This window comes from Triplophysa rosa, linkage group LG17 (genome assembly GCF_024868665.1).
Source record: "Triplophysa rosa linkage group LG17, Trosa_1v2, whole genome shotgun sequence".
NCBI lineage: Eukaryota > Metazoa > Chordata > Actinopteri > Cypriniformes > Nemacheilidae > Triplophysa > Triplophysa rosa.
The window spans coordinates 11701488-11712268 of NC_079906.1; the positions used below are offsets into that span (position 1 = coordinate 11701488).

The 10781-nt window shown below is 40.1% G+C and overlaps 1 protein-coding gene across 1 annotated transcript; it reads right to left on the bottom strand.

Annotated features, from left to right (window-relative positions):
- Positions 1-7: 7 nt before the first annotated feature.
- On the bottom strand, positions 8-8284 carry smarcad1a (SWI/SNF-related, matrix-associated actin-dependent regulator of chromatin, subfamily a, containing DEAD/H box 1 a). Its single transcript, XM_057357429.1, has 23 exons — positions 7879-8284; positions 7351-7450; positions 7177-7261; positions 7008-7074; positions 6678-6757; positions 6482-6601; positions 6316-6394; positions 5732-6210; positions 5446-5642; positions 5275-5365; positions 4122-4221; positions 3982-4041; positions 2883-2958; positions 2613-2748; positions 2369-2500; positions 2138-2233; positions 1904-2021; positions 1625-1740; positions 1335-1523; positions 1119-1237; positions 753-935; positions 564-670; positions 8-471 (listed from the first exon to the last, which is right to left on the bottom strand). The coding sequence occupies exons 1-23, from the start codon at positions 7982-7984 to the stop codon at positions 410-412; spliced, it is 2898 nt and encodes a 965-aa protein (XP_057213412.1). The 5' UTR covers positions 7985-8284; the 3' UTR covers positions 8-409.
- Between the last annotated feature and the right edge of the window lie 2497 nt (positions 8285-10781).

The window sequence follows — 10781 nt, forward strand, 5'->3', positions numbered from 1 at the left end:
ATTGTTTCATTAAATTGACATTGGCTTTATTTAGAAAAACATAATACAAGACATACACATTGATAAACAATTACAGTAAAAGTATAACCATCTTAACAGAAACAAGCATGTACTAAAATCAGTGTCTTTAGTTTAAGGTGAATACAGTAGAAAATGACCAGCCGTGTGTGTATAATCTGGCCTGGTAAATCACACAATACAAGCAATACAATCACTTTTCGTTTGTACAGCCACCACAGTTTTTCAGGATGACCTGATGAAAACTGACCTGAAATATTCGGACACTCCTGGGAAAAGTGCTAGTCCTTATCTAACCCCCATTAGCAGCTTCCATGTCGATTGGTTGCTTTGTTTCCACTCGATGAGTTAATGGTAATGCACAGACAAATACCACTGACGTCCATGTTAGTTAGAGGCCCAGTGAGACTTTGAGCAACTCTGCCATTTGTTCAGTCATGGCACCATCCTCACCTGAACATAGAGGAAAAAGTTCAATAAAAGGGAAGCTGATAAAAAGCATGTAAATATCTGCAGAAATACCTGTTGGCAGTGTTGACACTCACCTCCATCAGTGGTCATGTCCTGCTCCAGTTTCAGTTTCTCTTGTCCCACACGGAGCATGCAGTCCTCAATCGAGTCCTTGCTGATGAGCTTGATCACCTGCACCGTTCTGCAACACAACAACACTGTCAGAACCTAAAGTTCCTTTTTCAATCATGGCAATCTCCATTTAGTTTTATGTTCACACGAACCTGGTCTGCCCCATTCGATGACAGCGGTCCTCTGCTTGCTTATCATTGAACGGATTACAGTCAATGTCGTGCAGTATCACAGAGTTAGCAGAGGCAAGGTTGATTCCCTGACCTCCGGCACGGGTCGACAGGAGGAAAACAAAGATCTCCAGGTTTGTGTTGTATTTGTCGATAAGGCCAATCCTAGAATCCCAGGATTACATTTGTTTTGAACAGATTTTTTGGCATAGACTAATCAACAAATCTCATTGGATGATCAGCAAAGTTTCAAGAAATCAAAACCCAACCACACTGATCTGGGTCATCAAAATCTGATTAACCAAGACAGTCTGGTTAAAAATTGATATTCAAGAAAGTAACGCTCACCTCTCTGCCATGGGAGTAGAGCCATCCAACCGAACAAACTCATAGTCAAGATGTTTCAGCAGGATCTCCACAATGTCCAGCACCATGGTGAACTGACTGAACAGCACAACCCTATCACCCTTACAGAGAAATAAAGTTATTTTACAAAACATAAAACACAAAATTAGGTCTTACTTTATAAATTAAGTGACACGATTAAAACACATCTACACCAACCTTTTCTTTGAGCTTGGCAAGTGTCTTGGTTAGCAGCGCAAACTTTCCAGAGTCTAAAATGAGCTCTTTGTCCAGCTGAAATTTGCTGATGGAGCTGTACTGCTTGCATAAATTATGCAGCTCAAAATCAGACATGACTTCCATGTCCTCTTGGATCAGCGCAGGGTCTGCATCAAAATGTGTTGGTTCCTAACATAAGCAGAACAATGTCAGCTCAATGATACACATTTTTAATTAGTCCGTTTATCAGTTACTGGCAATAAAACCCATGATCTTGGCCCAGTCCATACCTTAAGCATGGCCTTGCTCATGGCAGACAATTTTTCACTGGTGTAATACTGGCGGTGTAACAATGGATGATTGGCCATCTTTCTCAGCTGCATCATCACATTACAGAGCTCTCGCTCTACAGACAAAGAGGAAGTGTGAGAAAGGTGCTGCGAGACATGGTAACGTAAAAACGTTGTGTTTGAGAGTATATACTGTATGTGGTTCATTAATGTAAACAGTACAATTATTTGTAACTACAAAGTGTAGATAGCATGCTAGCGGAGCTGAACAGCACATACTATCTTCAGCTGGAGCCTTTTTGAGCCTTTTAAAAAGCTTGTCGTACAGCTTCTTCTGGGCCTCACTCATGGGACACATTTCAATCTTTTCAACTTTTGGTGGAAGCTGTTTCAACACCTAGAATCACATTTAGACAACGGTTAAAGCAACCCTTTTTTTTACATTTAGAGACATTTGCTTGTGGCAGTGGTTAAGTAAGTAACAAATATGAACATGAAAAATGAAGCAGTTACATCACGCTTGACTCGTCTCAGGATAAATGGCTTCATGATAAGTTTAGCTTGTGCGATTCTATTCTTATGAAAACTGCTCTCCTCTTCTGCTGGCCTCTGAAACAAGCCACCAAGTGAAGTCAATAAATGAACATTCTCTATGGATATTTAACAATTACAACAGTTTCAGGTATCATCCTATTTATGCATTCATGTGCATGCGAGCAACAGCATGTTGGTTTCTGTCTGTACCGTGGAGAACATCTTGGAGATCTGTGAGGTGCTGCTGGAGAACATGGAAGGCATGATGAAGTTTAGCAGAGACATGAGCTCAAGCAGGTTGTTTTGTAAAGGTGTTCCAGTTAACAATAATCTGTGCTCAGCCTGCAGACACAAATCAGCATGTATAACTAGGATATAATTTGACATCAGCTCAAAAGAGCATTTGAAATGTGCATGTCTTGTTTTAACCACACAACAGACTGTTTGTACTGACATTGATGGCCATGAGGTGGCGGTAGCGCAGCGAGTTCATATTTTTAAGCATGTGGCCCTCATCAAATATAGCATACTTCAGCTTCAGCTTGCGGAAGAGACTGCGGTCATAATCATTTCCAATTGTGATGTTGTACCTAATACAAATGAGATGAAAAAGAAAGACAAGCAAATGTTATTGCTATAGGCTCATTTACTTTGTCTTTTAAACTTATCAATAACAAACGTGAGGACTGCCTCCCAATACAGTGAAGCATATTTGTATACATACGTGGACACTATGATGTTGAAATCAATCAGGTTGCTTAGTATTTCTTGACGCAAATATTTGCGGTCTTCAACTGACCCTGCAAGTATAATGCAAAAGAGAGAAAATATTTGTGAAAAAAATAAGATTTTTTTTTATACAGAACCAATATCAAAACAAAAACGATCAAGGACATTGAACATGTTAACTCAAAATAAAACGTCCTTGCATCCACAGAAGCAAACAATGCTTTTCAGAAACACTCAAATAAACCGGGACAACATGGATTATCAGATTTTGCACAAACATAGTAAACATTAAGAAACTTTGAAAAGTTTAAAGGAGTCATATTGCACGGCTAAAACGAATATTATTGTTTGTTTTAGATGTAACGCAATGTGTATACACCATTTAAAGTTTAAAAAACGTTGTATTTTCCACATACCCTGCATGTTTGTATCTCCTCTTTGCCCCGCCTCTCTGTAACGCGCTGATTTTTTACAAAGCTCATCGCTCTGAAAAGCGAGGTGTGCTATGATTGGCCAGTTAACCAGTGCGTAGTGATTGGTCGAATACTGCAAGCATTTCACGGAAATGTAACGCCTCTTATCATATTCGGAACATCAGGTTCCAAAGCAATTGTACTGACAGACGATACAATGAGAGTTACAATTACGCCCACCTTAACTACGTGTAGATTTGGGCGGTCTTAGTCAAATCATGTGACGAAGTTATGTAGATTCGCCAGGGTGTGGTTACACGAGGCGTTTCAGGCAAGTCTGGTTGAGCATTCGCTTTTAGATAGAATGCATCTTTTGTTCCCACACTTTCATTTGTGCAATTTTACGTGTCTAATACATGCATGGGCAACTTATAACACACCAAAAACACAGAAAAACACGTACTTCCGCCATATGACCCCTTTAACCACTTTTTAACTGAAATTGTTATATTGATTTTACATATTTGTAATAAGTTGGGAAAATGCAAAATGCACGTGTCTTTCCACAATGGTTAAGTACAATTACTGCATACATTAAATTCAAAGAAATCTGTGACAAGAAAGATTTACATCAGCTATATAAGTCTTCTGGCCATAGCACAGCATCTTGATTTAACTCACCATAGTACACAAGAACTTTCAGACTGGGGCACCAATTACCCAATTCACGAACCCAGTTATCTGCAAAGAGAGAATGAACTACCATCTCAAGCAGCGCTGCAGAATTCACACGATACACATTCAGTAAAATCATGTTTTACCCAGTGTGGATGAGGGCACGGTTATAAGGTGAGGCCCTTTGATGCCTTTTTCATACAGATGAGCCAGGAAAGAGATGGCCTGAATAGTCTTACCCAACCCCTGCGGACAGATTATTATAAGACTTATTACACAGAAGTAGAGGTCTTCACGGGTCCAAAAATGTGGACCCGAACCCGAAGAGACCCATGAATGTGCTACACAGGTCCGACCAGGACCCGTCTAATAATTTTAAAGTTGGACCCAGACCCGTGCAGAACCGAGAAAAATCATAAATTTACTACCCGAACCCAAATATTATTTGAAAACTGGACCCGAACCCAGCTGGACCCAACTCGACCTAGTCGGCACATATTCCACAGCAATATCAGTCCGTAAACAAGTTGCGAAAATAAAACCTTTTGTCTTAGTGGCCTTCTGCCTCCCTGACTGTGATGCAATCCTCTGTTTCATTCATGTTATCCCTCTCTCGCCAATTGAGCGCACATGTTTAATTCCATTCATTATTCCAGCTTCAAAAGTCTGCTTGCTGTCACGGTGACGAATGACAATGACTTTGCACGTTTGCATTGTTTTTCTCTCTCGAGTCAAGTAAAATAAAACTTCGGCCGTTTGCTCTGTTGAACTACAATAATGATTGCTCGTTTAGTGCCATCCATGACCGCTGACATTAGCAACAGTTTGCTATCATCTCTGTGCTCTCTGAGCAGAGTCTGACAAAAAATTTTAGATATAACAAGACGGTTCATTCATATTTCCATTTCCCCATCACTCATGAAGGCATCCATGATCACAGACTGCGTGCAATAATTCTTCGGCAGAGTTTTGCTGCTGTTGGCTGAGGATGCTCGTGTTCTTTCCCTTATTTCCACTCACACTTATCTCATCCTAATTTTACGAGATGCATGTTACCAAACACACGCGCACAGTGCTGACTGACACTGATCGCGGCGGTGTTGTCCGATCGACTCGGGTATTACACAATACACACAATGTTAAACAGACCTGGGACCCGAAGTAATACATTTGGGACCCAACCCGGCTGACCATATAAAATATAGACCCGAACCCATATGTGTCCTCCCTGAAGACCTCTACACAGAAGCCTACATGAATTTCATGCCAATTTTCATGCTCAAATGAACAGTGGCTCACCATTTCATCTGCTAGGATTCCACTGAGCTTGTGCTGGTGGAGCAGAATCAGCCACTTCAAGCCAATCAGCTGATACGACTGCAATTTAAAACTACCAAAAAAGGAAGGAATGAAAGTTAGGAAGGAAACAATTTTAAAGACATTAAGTAACATTTGTGAACATAAGCTCACTTGCTGTTCAGGATTTTGGGTTGCTTCATGAAGCCCAAGCCTGCTTCTATGACCTGGGTGACATCTTTAGTCATTTTCTGTGCGATCTTCTCACATCTGCCCATGAGGTCTCTGACCACCTGCCTCTCCTTCAGCACCACCCTACAGCCATGCACCAGCTCTATAGATAGACCATTATCCTTGTAGAACTGCTCTTTCTATACAGAAGGAAACACATACATGTAACTGTTAAATCAAAACCAAGTTAAGCAATAGAAAAACCAAGTGTGCCAATAAACAGACATACCACATCCTTCCAAGTGTTAAAGGGTCTCAGGGAAATGATCTTCTGAGCTTTTTTGACCGAGCAGCGAGATATAAGTGCAAGCTCATCTAGAGAAGCCTCTTGGAGGAATTGAATGATCTGGTCTTGGAGAGGACCAGCGATAGTGTCCTCATCATCCGAGTCCAGCTCATCCGAAATGCTGTCAAGCTCGCCATCCAGGTCCTCCTCCTCACCCTCAGATCCACTGATGTTATCTAAAGGTAAATCTTCCTTCCTCTTACGTTTTACAGATGTGTCCTTAATTGTGTTCTTGCTGCTGGATGGTTTTTGTGTTTTGGGAGTGGATGAGCTGGAGACGTTTCGCACAGGTGACGGTGCCGCTGTCAGCCATTTTGCGAGACTAGATGAGCTGTCTGGCCTCTGCGAGCTCTTGCCATTTTGTTCCTTGGAGCGAGATGATTCTGGCTTTTGTTTTTTCGGGGCCTCTGGTGAACTGGAATCTGCATTAGGCAAGCAATTAAAAGCACAAACATAGTCAAACAATTCAAAATCCAAATTTCCCATTCTCTGAAATGCTAGAGGACCTTCATCCATTTAACAATTACCTGTTGATGAAAACATAAGCAATGATCCCAAGGCATTCTCATAGTCCCATTCGTGATCTCTAAGGACATCTTTCAAGACCTGACAATAACAAAGAATTGCTCCAGTCCATCAAACTCAAAACACCTATATAAAAATAGTACAACAATGATGAAATCTTTATTTTACCTCCTTTTCTAAATCAGGTAGTTTCTTCTTGAGCTTCTTTAGAAGAGCTTCCTGCTTTTCTCTGCTTGGCTCCTGGTTCTCCTCTTCCTCATATTCTCCCTCATCCTCAGAATCAGAGCCCTAAATCAGAGACAACATCATCTAATAAATAAAAGTACTTATTTACGTTGTTTTTAATAACAAAACAATTTCTCACCACAATTTTTCTCCTCTTCATTGGTTGAATGTTATCATTATCTTCATTATACCTTGTTTTGCCTTTCTGTCTGCCTGAATCTGCATTAAAAAAACACACACATTTAGATATAACACATGACTTGTTATTTAAGGAATACATAGATTCAAGAGTCCTCAACATGAAGCACTTGAAAGAATCAAGTATTCCAGAGAGAAGCATAATAACGTTATTTATGAAATGGCTTTTTTTAATCACCAGCCTAAAAATGAAGGTAAATGACAGGTTGACATATGCAGACCCAATATGTATGTGTTCGTACAAATATAAAAAAAATGACATCAGCGTTACCTTCTTCACCATACAGTAACAAACAGTGTGCTACAGCTCCCTCCAGTGTGCTGGTACTCTCAACCACCTGTCACACACCATACAAAATAAATCACAGAGGACTATAACAATGCACAACATTCACCTGTTGTATTAAGTACATTTGTTACACCAAAACAGAAATGATTACCTCCACCAGATCTTTCTTGCTCTTCTGCGGGAACATCTCCATTAGTTTGGACACTTTGTCTTCCGTGTCCTTTGATAGAGAATCCCTGTGAGGTTAACGTAACTTTAAATCCCAGCCCATGTGGTGGACAAGCAGCTATGTAAGGGAATTACATAACAGTTTTATTTCACTTACTTGCTCATCCAAACAACTTTGTCATCAGAAGAAACATCCTCAAGTGCCTGTCTCTGTAACTCGACTGTAACGCTTCGGCCATCTACCTTCTTTTGCTGGGCTGGGGGCATTGAAAATTGAAAACTCAAACAAACTGACATCATCATAGTCCTTTTATTATCACAACTCTTCTACATTGCACTAATAACTGTTGGCATAGAAAAGTAAGAAGTGGTGTCGGCCTCGAAACAAACCACAAGAAAAAAAATGTATTATCCACCCTATAACGTTAAATCGACTAGCATACTCTTAGGAAATTACCCATGCTTTTACAGTTACGTTGTAACGTTAATAACAAGGTTATTGGTGGCTTTACTATTATTCATATTAGCATAGTTTTATTACAAATATAATGGTTCATCAGTGGTTACTATGATTTTAGAACAACTGTAACGTTACCACACGATGCACTAAAGCGCTTAATAGAAAGCTCACTTTATTTTGACATTAAACAAAGCCCCGGCCTGTAAAACGGTATTTTTTGCTCACCCTGGTGATTCTCTTTATCTGAGCTGGATCCGTCCGACGACTTACTGCCACTGTCAGCCGATTTATCCCGTTGGAAACGGAACCGTTCGAGGTTGAATAAGCTCATGTTAATATCTTTCAATATGAAACGCTGTCACAGCCGGTCTCGTCGCGCGCGGGCTGATATCCGCCGGTGATGCTCGCCCACTTGCTTGTGTCTGACAATAAAAGCTTCAAGACAGCTTCATAGCGTAACGACTAAAAACTTACACGTAAACACAAAATTCCTTAGGTAACACAATTATTTATAATTTATATTATCTAAGCTGTACATTCGTATCGCTCTTACAATGCCATTGGGGTAAATAATGAATACAGGCAGCAAACGAGACGTTCCCGCCACCGGTTGGCACACGTCACTTCCGTTTTCAACACGTCATACTCCGATCGGGAAGTCGAACACACTGGTGACTTTTCTTTGTTTTATGCTAGTCATGGCTTTAAATATTATATTTGTTTTTGTATACAAATGCATATTTGTATCAAAGTCGCGAAAAGTAAAGAAACTTTATTTTACAGAATAAAAGTTCAATTCAATGTCAATATGCTACAATTCGCTATTTTCTGCTAGCATAAACAGCCAAGATTTTATGGATGCTAACAACATGTTATTACGAAACTTGCATTGAAAATGCATTTGCTTACTACTTAAATATGTTATTAATTTTACATGAACGTTCCTTCATCTATCCACTAGGTGACACACTTTAATAAAAAAGCTGCAGTTGCATGTTGCGCTTGTCCTTAAGGGGGCGACACCGAGTTTCTGTGACTGGCAACAGGTCCTCATAGGACCCATCAACACCTCTTCCCAAACACACCTTGGCAGACTCAGAAAGCCTGTTGTGAAGCTTATTTTGTGTGGCTTATGCATATCGGGCCTGTACGTATCATGCTCCTGTCATTTCCTTGCCACTGTAAATATGATTTTTTTTTAAGTAGAAAAGTATTTTTATATTAGGCTAACTTATTTTCATTACCTCCTCAAAATGATACATATTACTGTATGATTCTAATCTAATGTAGCTAATGTTACTAATGCATATATCATTTTACATAGCATCACAAGATCAAATATCATTATGTAAACATTTCCATATGTTGGATTTTTTGTATTAGGTTTAGTTAACAGTGCTCCTAAAGTAACATGCAAAACATCCAAGAATTCAGTTTGCTGAAGTGATCTGAACAGGTATAGGTGGCATACATTGCACATTTAGCAAGACGCCTTTTAAAAGGGATTTGCGGTAAACCAACAGAGACGATTATTATTTAGCTTGTTAAATAGTTGTTGTTGAAGAGTTAAGCACTAATTATAGTCATTTTGGCAATCATCCACATACTACTGTAGAATCAATGTCAAAAGTACATGTACACAGTATGCGGCCGTGAATTGTGTATATTCTATGTCGCCACTCTGTCTCTCTCTTCTTGTCACTATGGAGATTCCTATAACTTACACTAGTGCCATGTACACAATGGGCACACTGACATTGAGTATGATCAGACTTCTAACCCTAAACAGCAGGGAACTGAATCATGGACCCCAGTTTTATTGCAGTCCCACTATAGGCATAAACTCCATCTCTGTGTTTATCGTATATATGAAATTGAATATGCTAGATCAACGATGTAAATGTATTTTTTCTTTATCACTCCACTATCAAACTGTTATGAAACATGATGGATGATAATATTGTGTGTAGTGCAGCTTATGGATGTAGGCAATAAGGTCTGCCAGCAGATCTCAACAGCTCTATGAAACTATACGTTATATGAATATGATACGTAAATGCTTCTCATCTATTGTATCATTGGCTTACGTGAAGTGCACGACATTCCTGTGGGCTTGCAGCTCAAGGTTGACCCACCATCCTGGTGGACTTGTCACTTTGTCTGTCACTGTCCCGTCGCCATGGCTACCCGCTTGTCCGAGACCCGACGGCGGCAGGGAGTACCTTATCACCGTGGCAACATGTCTGCGATTTGGCTCCTTCCCACCCCCTAAAACAAAATACCCACCCTTTCCAAATGGCAAGATCATCACAAAATTAATTGCCATTGTCTCATTTCACATTCATTAGACATTATCTGAGAGCTGTCAAACAAGGCTGGAGGTTCCAGAAAATGCTGATGAATTACATTGATTGATTTCATTGAGTTACATACAGTTCACAATATGGGAAGATAAAATACACATGGGGCCACCACAATGGAAAATGTTTAACAAAATAATATGGTGATTACTGCTTTACAATGCTTTGATCAAATTAGAAATATTGTTTCATGAGTGTGTAGGCAAATTAAAAATCAAGTGTTACGGTTTTTCTAGATCAAAATACAAATAATTAACAAAAGACATGCTTTCTTAACTTATTAAGTCAAATAATGATTTGAAATAGCTTATACCATTACCATATTGTGGTCTCCCTTATTGCCAAATGCTGGATTACAGCAACATGTGTAGAAAGTGAATCGTGATAAAGTGGCAAAGTCTACGTCATGTCAATTCATCATGTTTTCAGGAATTCATTTTCTTCTATGGGAACACTTTGGCTGTGAACGTGTGTGTGTGTGTTTGTGTGTGTCTGCAAGCGGTAAATGACAGCGTCTCCCTGCGCCACAGCTAGAGGTCCCACCCTGGCGGGCGAGGTCCAGGGTGGTGCTGCTGGGTATTTTTAATTAAATCAGCCTACAATGAGGAAGATGGAAGTGGAGGGAAACGGAGGGGGGGGGGGGCGTGGGGTTAGTGAGGGGGATCTGACCATCTCCAGGGTACACGCAGTGTGGGAAGAGAATGTGCACCTCCTTGCTGTGTCTTGTCTTTGTGTGCCTCCACTTCTTATATACTGTGGGAATTCCCA